The 17,858-nt window shown below is 44.2% G+C and overlaps 1 protein-coding gene across 1 annotated transcript; it reads right to left on the minus strand.

Annotated features, from left to right (window-relative positions):
• Positions 1-4,475: 4,475 nt before the first annotated feature.
• On the minus strand, positions 4,476-7,323 carry LOC109221465. The gene is made up of 4 exons (XM_019385947.1): positions 7,168-7,323; positions 5,735-6,184; positions 5,039-5,693; positions 4,476-4,864 (listed from the first exon to the last, which is right to left on the minus strand). The coding sequence occupies exons 1-4, from the start codon at positions 7,321-7,323 to the stop codon at positions 4,476-4,478; spliced, it is 1,650 nt and encodes a 549-aa protein (XP_019241492.1).
• Positions 7,324-17,858: the final 10,535 nt, after the last annotated feature.

Genomic DNA, 17,858 nt, shown 5'->3' on the forward strand with positions numbered 1-17,858 from the left:
ACGACTTCTTCTTAACATGTTTGTATGCTCTTATAAGCACTGAAACTTCCCCTCTAAAATGGTTTTCAGACTTCCTTCTGTATAGGATTGATTGATTGCTTTCCTTGTTTGTCTGATTTCCCTATGACTCGATTTAAGTTATTTGACTTTCCTTAACTTTTCTTACTTGGTTCATTCATGGACCAGTGATTACAAGATCCCTGACCTTTGATTTACTGGCTTTTGACTGATTTTCTTACCTTATTTGTACAACCGTGTACTTCAAAATTCTGTCATTAAATAACTTTTATGTATTTGCCCCTAACTGTATGCTTTGTACAAGATGATTATTTGATTTCTTCCCTTAAATAGTTTTCCCGTTTGAATCTGAATCCCTTAATTAAGGGAAGTCTTGTGTAATTGATGCTTAATTGATACTCAGTTCCTTAACTATTTTCTTACCTTATTTTTGTCTGGTTTTCAACACTATAAAGGCACGACTCTTTCACAAACTCAAGACATTGAGAATCCTTCTGAACTCATACTCACGCACAATAATTTTCTCTTCTTGTCTGCACTGTGGCCCGTTCACAAGACCTACTGCTTTTTCTTTATTTGTTTCTCTGAAACTGGTATGTCCGGATTTAATTTTTAGCACTACAACAATGTGTATTTACTGCTTGTGTGTCCATGTTTGCTTGCTGTTTCTGTATATCTCAACACTTAAATTGGTATGCTGATTTCCTTCTGTATTGTTTGTTATGAACCTCCATTCCCCTATCACCCCTATGTGCTTTGAGTTATGACTTAAGGCATGGCAATGTAAGTTGTTGTCCATGAATTAAGTTTGATCCAATGGGGGTATTAACCTCCAAACAATATATTCTAACAGGCCTAAGGGTGTGCCAGCATCTCCCATTACTGGGTATGCCCATCAGCCTGCCTTTTTGCCTCTTGCAACTCCCCCATTCCCCTATACCCTTATGTGTACTGATTTAAGCTGTTTCCCTTTTCCCTTTCCCCTTTCAGAATTCTGCTTTTGCACGTGCACTCTCTCTTAGTCCTTAAGTTCTGCCCCCCCTCTTGTGAGCCTTGCCTTGGGACCTTAAGTTCCCTCTGAACTTGGACACCTGAGGGCTGGCCCTTCTACACTGCACTATGCCTTAATTTGGTGATACATTTGGGTGTAAGCACTGCCCGGAGTTCATATGAGACTCTTAGGGAAATTTGACACACCCCAAATGGGAGAAAGGCTTTGAAACATGATCTCTTGGAGTTGGTTTACTTCATACTTCAGACAGGAAGCCTGAATCAGGCTCTCCTTGGTTGTACCTTTTTAATTTCTGATGTATTTTCTTTTATCTTCATTCTGGGTTGTAATAATTTTGTAATAAACTCTTGGAGATGGCTAGTGAAAAGGGAGGGGATAACCATGTATGCAAAAGGGGTAGATATCCTGCTTATAGGAGTTTCTGAACTTCTGCACTCTCATATAGATAACTTGCCTATAGGTTATTTCTGAATTTCTGCATTCTCATATAGATAACTTGCCTATAGGAGTTTCTAAGTTTCTACACTCTCATATAGATAACTACCTTATAGGTTATTTCTGAATTTCTGCACTCTCATATAGATAACTTGCCTGTAGGTCTTTCTGAATCTTGCATACACACTCTTCATCAGGTAATCATGTTTATAGGTCTTATTCAATCAACTGCAATTAGATATCATGTTCATAGCCTTTAAATAAAATTCAGCACCTAGATATCATGTTTATAGGCTTTCAGCATTTTACCATGTCTATGAAAGGGTTTAAAGTCAACAACGCATAGAAAGCATGTCTATAGGAGCTATTAATCAAGTCTGAATCGCTTCACTCGCTTATAAGTCTAAAACCAGTAATAACGATGTGTTACCATTTGCAGAACCTATAACCTTTTGCTAAAACTTGTCTTCCTTTAATAATCTGGCAACCTTTCTTAAATCAGTACGCATTCAGTTGATTTCATTGTTTTCTGAAATCAGTAGATATCATGCCTATAGGACCCTCGTCCAACACTTAGGCAAGCCTTAGGGTAAAATTATAAACTGAAACAGATTTTTTTTTTGTTAGCTACAACCAACGGGTAGGCCTGCTTCGGGCTTCTTATCTGAACTATGTAATAAATCAGTCCGCCTCAACCTTTAAGTTTTAATCAGACCCTAAACAGTATGTGTAAGTCGTGCTAAAATTATGTGCTTCTCTGTCAAAGGAGGTATATCTGAGCCTTTTATTTGTTTATATGCTTTCCCCAAACTTGCTATATGTGTTTTTGCCTGTTGCCTTAGTATTTTACCTTTTGAAACCACAAATAAGCCAATATCTCCTCCCTTTAGGATTAGCAGTCCCAAGTACCTCCGGGACTGACAAGATTGGGGCGGATAAAAGCATGCAATAAGCAAATGAGACCATTCCGTGCTTTAATACCTTAACGGGGTGGCAAAGGGTAGATATGGATATGATGACCACGCGATAACATCAAGTGTAGCCCCTCACTGAGGAGTGATTACCGGATGTTGTGTGGGGTAATCCATATTATTTATAAACCTAGGACCCCCGCTTCCCTTTGTTTCTTTGATTCTTTGCTTCTTTTCAAATTTTAAACTATTTCTCTAAGGAAAAACCAGTATCCCTTTCGTTCTTTCTAACTTTGTTTATTTTATAACCATTATGTGAAAATCCCCTCTTACTTGAAGTTTTATTTGCCTACGTGTTATTTGCACATAAGTCACAACAATAGTTTGGCTGGGAACCACACTAGTGGATCCTGAGGGGTGCCTAAGACCTTTCCCTCGGGATAATTTCAAGCCCTTTCCCAATCTCTTAGTGTCCTAATGCACTTAAATCATTAGGTGTCGACTCTTCAATTCAAAACCCAATTCCAAAAAGGGAACGAGTTGTCTTCCAAAATGTCACAAATCGATTTCGCGAGAAAAAGGGGGCGTGACAGCTGTCAGTTTTGGCTGGCGACAAGGGCTCTTACGCTTTTTTGGTCGTAGAGACCTTTTGATGTGTGGCCCGTAGGCTTGTTTAGTTAACTATTTTGGATCCGGTCTCCGAATCGAGTTAGGATTCGAGCTCACTTTAATCCTCAAGTTGCCAATTTGGCTGGTGACAAGGGCTCTTACGCTTTTTTGGTCGTAGAGACCTATTACTGTATGGCCCGTAGGCTTGCTTAGCTGGCGACTATGGCTCTTACGTTGTTTTTGCCCGTGGGCTTTTTGTAGGCTTTGTTTTCCGCTCGTTAAGGTCTTTTTTGAAAGATTCTTGCCTGACCCGTCGTCGGTTCTAGAGGAACCTCGATTTCAAGTCGTAATCGGTGATAGTTCGGGCACCTCGGAAGGTTCATAGCCCGTTGTTTGCCTATTGAGGGAAGCCTGTTTTAACCGGTTCTTTCCGAAATGTATTCGAAGTAGTGGCCTGTGATTTTAGTGACGGTCGGGCATCGAGTTGCGTTATTTTGGCTGTATCAGCCAATTTGACCGTAGTCATGTGCGTTCGGCCGTAGCCGTTTTTCATCCCGAGTGATAGTTTAGGCATCTACATCGAGGGTGTGCCCTTTCGGAATTCTTACAAATGCGACGTATAGCCTAAACTTTGGGGTTTTCATGCCTGTTGAGGTCTTACAGTTTGTCATGCCTGTTCAGGTCTTACAGTTTGTCATGCCTGTTGAGGTCTTACAGTTTGTCATGCCTGTTGAGGTCTTACAGTTTTTTCAGCGACGTAATATTGCGATTGCCGTCAGTCTCAAAGTCATCAAGTTGTTTGAGCGTGAATACCGCTTCTTGTGAACTCGGAGCTGCATTTTTTGTGCTTTACGAGCCCGGAGTTCCGGTCCTAGAGTTGTGCGAATGCCCTATTGCAGGCGTTAAGTCTCCGAGTATTTCGGAATGCATTTGGAGGAGGCCCCATGACGGGGATACGCTTGAGATTTCTTGGTCCGAAGAGTAATGCATTGAAAAGATATCTTTTGATTGCCTGATGTATGTCCTGCCCGATACAGTGTTTCGATCGGGGCCTCGCTTGTTTTGTCCTTGGGGCGGAGCTGATCGTGAAAGAAGCCTTGTGGGTTCCTTGGATCCTTCTGGATAAAAGCAGGATGTCTCCTCATTAAAAACCTTATTGACAAAAAACCCGCTTGGGGAAAAGATTTAGAAGGAAAAGAGTACGACGTCCGTTCGAAGATATTTGCGGGGTTCCATATTCGACCGCCCTAGCAGTAATACTGTTTAAGCATCGATACATTCCAGTTGCTCGAAAGTTGTTCGCCCTCCATGGTACCGAGCTTATAGGAGCCTTTACCAATTATTCCGAGGACACGGTAAGGTCCTTCCCAATTTTGGCCCAGCTTCCCTTCATTAGGGTTTCTGGTGTTGAGGGTGACTTTCCTTAGAACCAGGTCTCCGACTCCGAAGTGTCGGAGATTTGTTCTCCTGTTGTAGTATCTTTCGATTTTCTATTTCTGGGCAGCCATCCGAACTAGCAAGGCTTCCCGTTTTTCGTCGAGGAGTTCGAGGGCCGTTGCCATAGATTCGTTATTTGATTCCTCGCCGATGTGTTGGAATCTGGCGCTTGGCTCTCCGGCCTCCACCGGTATCAGTGCTTTGGCGCCGTATACTTGAGAGAAAGGCGTCTCGTCGGTGCTCAATTTCGTAGTTGTTCGGTATGCCCACAGTACTTCGGGCAGCGTTTCCCTCCATTTCCCTTTGGCGCTTTCCAGCTTCCTTTTCAAATTTTGAATGATGGTTTTAATTGTAGATTCGGCTTGACCGTTTGCACACGGGTGATATGGTGTCGACAGGATTCTCTTGATTCCGTTGTCCTCAAGGAACTGCGTTACCTTGCCTCCGACGAATTGCCTCTCATTGTCGCAAGTTATTCCGGACGGGATTCCGAACCAGCATATGATGTGTTCCCATATAAAATTGATGACTTCCTTCTCTCTTATTTTCTCGAAGGCCTGCGCCTCCACCCACTTTGAGAAATAGTCAGTCATAAATAAGATGAATCTGGCCTTACCTGGCGCCGTTGGTAAAGGACCGACAATGTCCATCCCCCATTTCATGAATGGCCATGGTGATAAAATGGAATGCAGCTGTTCTCCAGGCCGGTGGATCATGGGGGCGAACCTTTGACACTTTTCGCATTTCCGGACGAATTCTTTGGCATCTTTCTCCATGCTATCCCAATAGTAGCCCGCTCGGATCACCTTCCGGACCAAGGAATCGGCCCCGAAATGATTTCTGCATGTGCCCTCATGGATCTCTCGAAGCACGTATTCTGTGTCGCCTGGTCCCAAGCATATCGCCAGGGGACCATCAAATGTTCTCCTGTAAAGGGCCCCGTTTTTGTCGAGTGGGAACCGGGCTGCTTTGGTTCGCAGGGCCCTTGACTCTTTTGGATCCGTGGGTACTTTTTCGTCTTTCAGGTAAGCGATGTATCTGTTTCTCCAGACCCATGTCAGGCTGGTGGAGTTGATTTCTGCGTGGCCGTCCTCGACCGCCGATTCGAACAGTTGGACGACGGTTCCGGGGAGCAGGTCTTCTTCTTCGGCGGAGGACCCCAAGTTTGCGTGGGCATCAGCCTCGCAATTTTGATCTCGGGTATGTGTACTAAAGTCCATTCTTTGAAGCGACGTAACGCGATTTGGATTTTGTCCAAATACCTTTGCATCCTGTCCTATCGGGCTTTGTAGCTTCCGTTTACTTGGCTTACCACGAGGAGCAAGTCGCGTTTTGCCTCCACGATCTCAGCTCCCAAACCTTTGGCCAAATCTAGACCTGCAATCATAGCCTCATACTCGGCTTCGTTGTTAGTCAGTTTAGTGGTTTTTATGGACTGTCTGATTATGCCGCCGACAGGCGGCCTCAGGACTATACTAAGTCCGGACCCTCTTACGTTCGCGGCGCCATCCGTGAACAGGGTCCATACCCCGGAGGAAGTTCCTGATTTTGATAAAAACTCTTTCTCTACCTCGGGTACGACGGCCGACGAGAAGTCGGCCACGAAATCCGCCAGGATTTGGGACTTAATGGCTGTTCGAGGTTGATACTCGATGTCATACCCTCCGAGTTCGATAGCCCATTTGGCCAATCGACCTGATAGCTCGGGTTTATGAAGTATACTCCATAGGGGATAGGTCGTCAGGGCGCAGATACGATGGCACTGAAAATAAGGCTTCAGTTTACGCGATGCGCTTATTAGCGCGAGCGCCAGATTTTCTAGGTGGGGGTACCGGGTTTCGGCGTCCCCCAAGGTGCGGCTTACGTAATAAACAGGAAATTGTGTACCTTGCTCTTCTCAGACCAACACTCCGCTTACCGCTATTTTGGATACTGCCAGATACAAATATAGCGTTTCACCCTGCTCGAGCATGCGCAGCAATGGCGGGCTGGACAGGTATCATTTCAGTTCCTCTAGGGCGTGCTGGCATTCTGAAGTCCACTCGAAGTTGTTCTTCTTTTAAAGCAGGGCGAAGAAATGGTGGCTTTTGTCTGACTATCTCGATATGAATCTGCCTAGGGCCGCGATCTGCCCCGTTAACCGCTGGACGGCTTTTACGTTATTTACCGCCGTAATCTCTTCGATGGCCTTTATTTTATCGGGATTGATTTCGATCCCCCTGTTTGAGACCATGAAGCCCAGGAATCTACCCGAGCCTACTCCAAAGGCGCATTTCTCGAGATTGAGCTTCATGTTGTAGCTTCTGAGGATGTCAAAGGTTTCCTGCAAATGGGTCAAATGGTCCTCTGCGCGCAGGGACTTTACTAGCATATCATCAATATATACCTCCATTGATTTTCCTACCTGGTGCTCGAACATTTTGTTAACTAGCCGTTGATACGTTGCTCCTGTGTTTTTTAGCCAGAAGGGCATTACGTAATAACAATATGTTCCATATTTTGTGATAAATGAGGTTTTTTCCCTATCTTCGGGGTTCATCTGGATCTGATTATACCCCGAGTAGGCATCGAGAAAAGTGAGGGTCTCGTGGCCGGCCGTAGCATCGATCAAGCGATCGATATTGGGTAGAGGGAAGGAATCTTCTGGGCACGCCTTGTTCAAGTCTTTATAGTCTACACACATTCTTAGCTTATTCCCCTTTCTGGTACTACTACTACGTTAGCCAGCCACTCGGGATACTTTACCTCCCTGATGGATCCAATTTTAAGTAGTTTCGCCAATTCCTCTTTGACGAAGGCGTGTTTCACCTCGGACTGCGGTCTCCTTTTTTGCTTCACGGGCCTGAACTTGGGGTTAACGCTTAGTCTGTGGGATGCTATCTCTAGTGGGATACCTCTCATATCTAGATGGGACCAAGCGAAGCAGTCGTTATTATTACTGGGGAATTGAATAAATTCTGCCCTGAGTTCGGGGGTCAGCCCCGTACCCAAGTATACCTTGCTATCCAGGAGGTGTTTGACCAAAATGGTTTGCTCCAGCTCCTAGACTATTGACTTGGTCGCGTCGGATTCTTCGGGAGCAACAAAGGTCTGGGGTGCGAAGAAGTCTTCCTCGTCGTCTTCAAGGGTCTGTGTGCTTCCCTCCCCATCCAAGGCCGGGTATGCGGGAATTGTGTCTCGCGGTGGGCCACAAACATTTCCCTTGCTGCTTGCTGTTCCCCATGTATGTTTGTGATACCGTCCCTGGTAGGGAACCTTATTACCTGGTGCAAGGTCGAGGGTGCGGCCCTTATTTTGTGTATCCAAGGTCTGTCAAGTAGGGCGTTGTATTTCATATCACCGCTGATGACATGAAACTCTGCGTTCTGGGTCGTGCCGGACGTGTCGATCGGGATAATGATTTCTCCCTTCGTTTCCTCTCCGACCATGTTGAAATCGTGGAGGACCCGAGAGGTGTGGATGACTCGATTGAGCAATCCTAGTTGTTCTACTACTTCTGACCCGATTATGTTGACTGAACTGCCTGGATCCACGAGCACACGCTTTATTCTGGTGTTGTTCGAAAGGAACGAGATGACAAGAGCGCCGTTGTGCGGTTCCATCATAGCTTCGAGGTCTTCATCACTGAATACGAGGATTTCTTCACGCAGGCTCTCCCGGGCTGACCATTCTTTTGTAGCGGGTGTCCTCGCTCGTTTGGAGGCGGGCGCTCTAGGGGCGTCGGCTCCACCAATGATCATATGGATGTCGGCTTCTCGGTTGGTGTGGGAAGTTTCGCCGACTTGCTGTGCGTCCCGTGAGTCCGCGTCCACTAGTATGGTCCGAGTGCGTTATTGGGATCTTGTAGCGGTGTTCCGGCGGCCGAGATAGCTACACTATTTTCCCCGCAATCATCGAGGTGGTCGTTCTCAGCTCTGTTCACCGAGCCAGACATTTATACCTGAAATCAAAGGATCTTGGGCAAAAAAGAGCATGAAAGATGATATGCGTTTGTGTAATGAAACTAGCAATAAAATAATCACTATTATTTTTAGCCCCACGGTGGGCGCCAAACTGTTTACCGTGAAAATGGTAACTACAATTAAATTTGTTAAATGGGACTCTAATAATACGTGATCTATTCCTGAGCTAGTTTGTTAAAGCAAATGATGCTAGTATTATGAAATTTAGCGATAGGGCGGTAGATAAACGAGATAACGGGCAAACCAAAGGGTCGGCTACCCGGGCGTAAGCTTTGTCGGATGGGACTTCGAGGTCGACCTCGGGGTCGAGCTCGGGTCGTCGGGGGTATTCGGGTGTAACCTAACAGCTAGAAATATAATAACACGGAGCAATTTATAACCGAAATTGAGTTTGTACGATGAAGAGATATTTGTAAAATGAAGAACACGTTCAAAGGCAAAGGATATCGAGGTATCCTCAGTATCAGTGATAACCAATGAGCTTTTGTAAGAAAAGAGAGAGAGAGAGAGAGAGAGAGAGAGATATTATTTCACTTTGTAGAATTATGGGAGCAACAACAATTGTTTACAAGGAAGGGCGATTCCCCTTTTTATAGGAGGGGAGACTTAGTAACGAATATATATATATATATGTAGATGTGACGGCTTGACTTGATATCCCAGCAGAGGCTAGGGATAGGCCGATCCTATCAGATTCAACCGCATGCCTTGGGGAACTCCTTTCTTTATCCCGATCTCAGCTTCGAATCCGGTCTTGATAGACCCTGAAGGAAAGGACTGAGCTGTGGCTTTTTATCCTCGGGGTCTCGAGATTTCTAACCGAGGCGGCGTCATATCCTCGGGATATCGAGCTATCTCCCCGAGATGGCTTGATGGCAGGAAATCGAGCCCTCTGATTTCACCGCATACATTAGTGTTGGCTTGCCTGACAACGGTGTCCGGCGTCGTCATGACCCTTAGTAGATTTTGGGTCATGACACTGGGATTATGTTGCTAAAGCTAGGACAAAGGGAAAAGCAAAAATGGAAGAGTTTGGTGCTGCACAGGGGATGACCAGAATTGGAAAGATCTATACACCCGAGAATTTGGGAGGAACAAGCAAGGAAGCTGCTACCAAACAACCCATTATTGAAACTGGTCCAAATGATCTCTGGAGGACAGTACAGGCAAGAGAATACTCTATCGTTGATCATCTGAACAAGACTCCGGCCTAGATATCCATCTTGTCGCTGCTACAAAATTCTGAGGCGCATAGGAATGCTCTGATGAAGGTGTTGAATGAAGCTTATGCGCCTAACAACATCACCAGTGGAGAGATGGCCAACATGGTAGGGCAAGTACTGGAGAGCCACAAGATCACCTTTCACGAAGATGAACTACCACCTGAAGGATTAAGTCACAACAGGGCGCTGCATATCACAGTACAGTTTGAGGACAAATTCATCGCCAGAGACTTAATAGATGGAGGTTCAAGCCTTAACATTTGTCCATTGACTACTCTGAAAAGGCTGGGTAAAGATTTCCATGAGATACGAGCATGGAGTATGAATGTGAAGGCATTTGATGGGTCTCAAAGGGCCACAATTGGGGACATTGACCTTTATTTGTAGATGGGCCGACTTGGTTCGATGTTGAGTTCTAAGTATTAGACATATCTGCTACATACAATCTTTTACTGGGACGACCTTAGATACACGCCGCTGGAGCTGTGGCTTCCACGCTACACTAGGCCGTGAAGTTTGAATGGAACCATCAGGAGGTAGTCATTCACGGTGTTGGAAGTAATCCCATTTACACCAGTCAGACTATCCCAGTTATCGAGAATAATAGGAAGTTGGGTGGAGAAACTTATCACCGCATCGAGCATGTGAGAAAGATAAATGGTGGAGTAGCAAAATAGAAATCATACTGGCATGGTCAGGGTATGACCCTGACAAAGGGATCGGGAAGAATATCCAGGGCATCACTAAGCCAATACAACCGAAACGTCATGGCACTGCCTTTGGACTTGGGTATCAGTATACCAGGCAGGAGCATGATGATTGGTCGCCACCATGGCATGGTCCTTATTACCCTCTTGAGCAGCCAGTGTTGCATCTGAGTCATACCTTTCACTAGGCCGACACTATATGGGGATCTGTAGAGGAGGAAGCTTTGGCTGGGCTGAGAAACCTGTTTCTAGAAGATGAGGATATGGATTGCAATGTGATAGTTGAGGAGGAGGAGGAAGAAGGCCTTACCATTCAGACAGTGGAGAGGGGAGCATTTCTCAAGAACTGGACCGCCACGCCATCAAGGGCCAGCCGAGTCCCGGGCATACTATTTCTTACCTTGATGAACCAACGACTGTGACATGTAATAAGACAACGCGACATAAGGATAGTGACTCGGAAGAAGAGGATGAAATACCTGAGGAAGTTATCAGAGAAGTCAAGAATTTTGAGAACAAACCTAAGTCCAACCTGGACGAAACCAAGGTAATCAATTTGGGAGATTCCGAAACCATCAAAGAAGCTCGCATAAGCATTCACCTATCACCGTCAGAAAAGAAAGAATAAACTCGTTTCTTGAAAGAATATGAGGATATTTTTGCATGGTCATATGATGACATGACTGGCCTGAGCACATCCATAGTGGCTCATAAGTTGCCTACCAATCCAATGTGTCCGCCAGTGAAGCAGAAACTCAGAAATTTCAAACTAGACATGAGCCTAAAAATCAAGGAAGAAGTTACTAAGCAGATTAAAGCCAAAGTTCTCAGAGTAGTTGAGTGCCCAACCTGGTTAGCCAATATTGTACCGGTTCCGAAGAAGGATAGAAAAGTCAGGGTGTGTGTTGACTATCGGGATCTAAACAGAGCAAGTCCCAAGGACGATTTCTCACTACTGAACATACACATTCTAATCGATAATTGCGCCAAGCATGAACTCCAATCCTTTGTAGATTGCTTCGCGGGTTATCATTAGATTTGGATGGACGAAGAAGACACAGAGAAAATAGCTTTCATTACACCATGGGGAGTGTATTGCTACAAAATGATGCCATTCGGTCTCAAGAATGCTGGGGCCACTTATATGAGGGCCATGACGACCATCTTCCATGATACGATACACAAGGTAATAGAGGTATATGTTGACGACGTCATCATCAAATCCAAGAAAGCCACAGATCACATAGTAGACTTGAGGAAGTACTTTGACCGGCTACAGAAGTACAATTTAAAACTGAACCCCGCAAAATGTGCATTCGGGGTTCATACCGGAAAACTGCTAGGATTCATCGTCAGCCGCCGAGGAATCGAGTTGGACCCGTCAAAGGTTAAAGCTATCCAAGAATTACCACCACCGAAGAGCAAGAAGAACGTGATGAGTTTCCTGGGACGCCTCAATTACATTAGCTGAGCACAGTCCACAGTAATATGTGAACCAATTTTCAAAATGTTAAAGAAGGATGCTGCAACCAGTTGGACCGAGGATTGTCAGAAGGCTTTTGACAAAATCAAGGAATACATGTCCACACTGCCAGCCCTAGTCCCGCCAGAACCTGGAAGACCTTTGCTACTCTATCTGTCCGTACTAGATGGGGCTTTCGGTTGTGTTTTGGGACAACAGGATGAGGCGGGAAGAAAGGAGCAAGACATATATTACTTGAGTAAGAAGTTTACACCTTATGAAGCACAGTACTCTCTGCTAGAACGCACTTGCTGTGCTTTGACATGGACAGCTCAGATATTGAGGCATTACTTTTGTGCCTATACCACATACCTCATATCAATGATGATCCTCTAAAGTACATCTTTCAGAAGCCTATGCCTACCGGGAAGTTGGCCAAGTGGCAAATATTGCTGAGTGAGTTCGATATCATTTATGTAACTCAGAAGGCAGTCAAAGGACAAGCTTTGGCAGATCATCTTGCCGAAAATCCTGTAGGAGGAGAATATGAACCACTAAAAACGTATTTTCCTGACGGAGAAGTGTTGTTCGTAGGAGAGGACATTGCTGAAGCCTACGACAGTTGGAGAATGTTTTTCGACGGAGCTGCAAACATCAAAGGAGTTGGTATTGGAGCGGTCTTGGTGTCAGAGACAGGTCAACATTATCCGGTATCTGCAAAGCTTTGGTATCCATGCGCCAACAATATGGAAGAATATGAGGCTTGCATCATGGGACTCAATTTGGCCATCGAAATAAATATATAAGAGTTGCTGGTAATTGGTGATTCGGATCTCCTGGTACATCAGGTTCAAGGAGAATGAACTACGAAAAACACCAAGATACTACCATACCTGTATCATGTGCAAGAACTGATGAAGAGGTTCACGAAGATAGAATTCAAACATATTCCAAGAATACAGAACGAGTTCGCATACGCGCTGGCTACTTTGTCATTAATGATACAACATCCAGACAAGAATTTCATCGATCCCATCCCGGTGAGGATCCATAATCGGCCGACATACTGTGCCCGTATTGAAGAAGAAACGGACGGAAAACCCTGGTTCCATGACATCAAAAAGTACTTGACGAAAGGGGAATACCCGGAGCATGCAAACCATACTCAGAAACGCACACTTCGGAGGTTTTCCAATCACTTCTTCCAAAGCAGAGGAACCCTGTATAGAAGAACTCCTGATCTAGGACTATTAAGGTGTGTTGACGCTAAAGAGGCTTCCGAATTGCCAGAGGAAGTACATGCCGGAACCTGCGGACCACATATGAACGGTTTTATTCTAGCCAAGAAGATACTCAGAGCGAGATATTTTTGGATGACTGGAAAAAGATTGCATCCGGTATGTCAAGAAATGCCACCAATGCCAGATACATGCAGATATGATACGGGTACCACCAAATGAGCTCAATGCAATAAGTGCACCTTGGCCTTTTGCTGCTTGGGGAATGGATGTCATCAGTCCGATCGTTCCCACTACTTCAAACGGGAACAGGTTCATTTTAGTGGCCATCGATTACTTCACAAAATGGGTAGAGGATGCATCTTACAAAGCTGTAACCAAGAAAGTCGTCGCAGATTTTGTCATGGATCATATTGTTTGTTGTTTCGGGGTCCCCGAATCCATCATCACTGATAATACCACCAATCTAAACAGCGATCTGATGAAATCCATGTGTGAAACTTTTAAGATCAAGCACAAAAATTCCACAGCATACAGGCCTCAAATGAGCGGAGTCGTTGAAGCTGCCAACAAGAACATCAAAAAGATACTAAGGAAAATGGGAGAAAATCACAAGCAATGGCACGAGAAGTTACCATTCACCTTATTGGGATACCGTACCACAGTCCGCACATCAACCGGGGAAACTCCCTATTTGCTGGTTTATGGTACCGAAGCTGTCATTCCCGTCGAGGTGGAAATTCCTTCCTTAAAGATCATACAAGAAGCTGAACTCAGTGACGCAGAATGGATAAGGAGTCGCTATGAGCAACTAGCCCTCATAGATGGGAAAAAAATGAACGCGGTGTGTTATGGTCAGCTTTATCAGAACAGAATGTCCAGAGCCGTCAACAAAAGAGTCAGACCAAGACACTTCACGCCGGGGCAGCTGGTGCTGAGGCGTATCTTCCCACATTAAGATGAAGCCAAAGGGAAATTTTCACCTAACTAGCAAGGTCCTTACATGGTTCATAGGGTACTGACAGGAGGAGCACTCATACTTGCAGAGATGGACGGAGAAGTCTGGCCAAAACCTATCAATTCAGATGCAGTCAAAAGATACTATGTGTAAACCATTTATGTTTCTTCATGTGTAGGCAGCCCTGTGGCTTCGGTCACATCTTAATAAAATATTCATTTCCCCAGAACCGAAAATTGGGGCAAAATTTTGAGGAGGACCCTCGAAATTCCGGAGCAAGTCCAACTGACGTCACCATATGCAAGACAGTCAGAAAATCGGTTAAGTAACTGGGGCGGAATTTTGAGAAGGACTCTCAAAATTCCATAGTAGGTCCAACAAACTTCGTCATACGCAGAACGGTCGAAGGATCACTTAATAAACTGGGGCAGAATTTTGAGGAGGACTCTCAAAATTCTAACGCAAAGAAAGCCGCAATGTCTCTAAAAGTGTTGCAGTCGTCAGTTCATCTAATTTACTTGATATTATATACCACTATGTTTTCTAAAATAACTCTATTTCATCAAATAAGTGCATGTTTTTCGAAAACTTTATTTCTATGGCAGCGAGGCGTTACCCAGGGCAACTCAAACAGGATTTCCGGGGCAAAGCAAAGCGAAACAAGCAGACAAAGGCACGAACCAACCTCCCCTATAAAACTCACAATTTTTCTTTGAATGTAGGCACAATGAACATGACAGGAGCATTCGCAAGTATACACATACCAAAATCACTATCTTCATAACGGCGAGGCCGCCAAACGCAAATATATCCCCAGCTAAGAAATAATCTGCTCCTACTCACTATTTTTCCATCTGCACGAGACTAAGCCCTGTCTTAAATCTTGCATGACACTAAGCCCTGCCTCCCTATTTGCACAAGGCTAAGCATTTCCTTCTCCGTGCATAAGGCTAAGCCCTACCTCCCTGTTTGCATAAGGCTATACATTACCTTCTCTTTGCATGAGACTAAGCTTTGTCTCGATCTTTGCATGAGGCTAAGCCCTGCCTCCATATTTACATAAGGCTAAGCATTGCCTTCTCTCTTTGCATGAGACTAATCTCTGTCTCGATCCTTGCATGAGGAAGCACTGCCTCCATATTTGCATAAGGCTAAGCATTGCCTTCTCTTTGCATGAGGCTAAGCCCTGCCTCCATATTTGCATAAGGCTAAGCATTGCCTTCTCCCTTTGCATGAGACTAAGCTCTATCTCGATCCTTGCATGAGGCTAATCCCTGCCTTCATATTTGCATAAGGCGAAGCACTGCCTTCTCATGAGACTAAGCATTGTCTCCCTTTGCATAAATGTTAATCCATGCTAAACCTTGCATTATCCTCTTCTCTCGGGGCTAAGCTCTTCCCCCAAACAAGACTAAGCTTTGTCTTGTTATCACCTTTGGTATCATGTCTCTGCACTTCATGGGTTGATGTATAGCCAACTTGTCCAAAGGCGTCATAGTCCGAAGGCATCATCCTCATAGCCCGAAGACACCATGTCATGGCCTAAGGATTTCTCAATACTGCACATAATTATTCAATAGCGTCATGATTCAGAGGCACCATTCTCATGGCCCAAGAACATTATTTCATGGCCTGCGAATCCCTTATCTTATGATTCATGGCCCGGGACATCATGGTCTAAGGACGTCATCCTCACTATCCAAAGACAACATTCATGGTCCAAAGGAAACTTGCATCATGTTTAAATTCTCGCAATAATCTATATACTTGCATGCGTCGTGTTTTTGAGTTTTGCAAGTGATTCAAAAAGTAACCATTCTTCAAACGGGAGCAACCTTCGCTCCGGTTTCCACTCATACCATTTACACCCTGTCATTATTTCTAATGTAACGGATTCCCATTAATTAATCGCCTTTAATCTATGACCGTTTAGATATCTGCCCTGTGATACATCCTTTACTTTTCAGAACACATTTTCCGACACTATCCTTCCCAAAAGCCTTTCTGAAACACACGATCATTCCTATAACAATTCCATCGGTTTCACTCACCGTTGTGTCCAGAACTACACACGGCCTGATTCCCGTAAAACCAGGGATATGTAGGTAGCTTAGAGACCAGGGTTCAGCCTATATTTTTCAAAAATACTCCATTCGGTCAAAATTGGCCATCATTTCTTTCCCTGACAACTCTTTCATCCTTCCCGGGTAAAGAGGGGCAGCTGTTGATACCAGATTTTTCCCTCATATATTTTTAATATGCATATATATTTTTTAAAAATAGTTCACATGCATTATTATTAGAGTTACAAACATGCATAAGTGTTGTTATAATTTTCCTATAATTTAAGGCTTTGAATCAATTTATTTAAACATTTTTTTTTACAAATATCCAATAATTACCCCTCATATTATTTTTATGATGATTTAATAATCTAAATTCATCATTTATGCCCATATAGTTTAAATATTTTAATTGGATTTTTATAATTGCATTTGCATTTTCAAAGCTAGAATTGCACATTTTATAAATAATAGCCCATATACATACATAATTACATTATTTATATAAAAATAACTTTTTATATTTTTATAATGTTAAGTGATTACTTTAAATCATTTTCATGCACAAATGACATTTTTTATTATTTATTAATCTTTTTTATAAATTATTTTACTGATTTAAATCGGTATTTATAACCAGCCCAATACTTCATAGCCATTGTCACGACCCAAACCCGCACTGGTCATGATGGCGCCTCTCGTGAAGACGAGGCCAGGAAACTCGCCCAATCCGTCTTTTCAAAGATAGTTAAACATGAATAAACAGATTAAATATGACTTAATAATATTAATTAGCGGAAATACAACCCACCACAGCCCTAATCGGGGTGTCACAAGTCACGAGCATCTATAAGAATGTAATTACATTTACAAGTCTAGAAATACACTGAACAGGAATAATGAACAACATAGAAAGATACGGTGCTGCGAACACTGGCAGTCACCTCGCTAAACTATTACAGCTCTGCCTCCAAACAGCCAATACCCGCTACCGGGTGAATAAATACCTGCAACTGCACACGAGGTGCAGGGAGTAAAGTGAGTACTCCAACTCAGTGAGTAATAAAGGTAAATAACAACTGAGCAGTAAGAAATCACGTAAAGCAACCAACATGCTGTATAGAAGCAGAGTACAATCCTTTGAGAAAACAGTGAAGCTGTGAAATCTTTAGAAATATCTTGGCTCAGTTTAAATCTCTTTTGAAAATGATCTTTCAAAAGTTACGAAATGATTTCAAAACAGTTAGTGCCGATAAGCACAGAAGATCCGCCCCTCGGACACAAATACCACAGTATAACAAGTAAAAAGGCAAGTAAATATGCAAGATGAGCACATAAAAGTTCGCCCCTCGGGCAATATCTCAAAACAGTACCAGCCCCTCGGGCTCACTCTCAGAACACTCTCAGCCCCTCGGGCTCTCTCTCTCAGATCACTCTCAGAATAGTATCATATAGTAACCGTTGCGGCGTGCAGCCCGATCCATATCTCGCTGCGGCTTGCAGCCCGATCCATATATCGTCGACGGCGCTCACTGGGGGTGTGCAGACTCCGGGAGGGGCCCCTTACAGCCCAAGCGCAATATCAAGCCACCTCGTGGCATATAACATAAGGCCTGAAAGCCTTCTTACATCACTCACAAGGCCCGAAAGCCTCCTCACATCACACTCGAGGCCTGAAAGCCTCCTCACATCACACTCAAGGCCTGAAAGCCTTCTCACATCACACATAAGGCCTGAAAGCCTCCTCACATCACACTCGAGGCCTGAAAGCCTCCTCACATCACACTCGAGTCCTGAAAGCCTCCTCACACCACACTCGAGGC

Source organism: Nicotiana attenuata, unplaced genomic scaffold (genome assembly GCF_001879085.1).
Source record: "Nicotiana attenuata strain UT unplaced genomic scaffold, NIATTr2, whole genome shotgun sequence".
NCBI classification, from domain to species: domain Eukaryota; kingdom Viridiplantae; phylum Streptophyta; class Magnoliopsida; order Solanales; family Solanaceae; genus Nicotiana; species Nicotiana attenuata.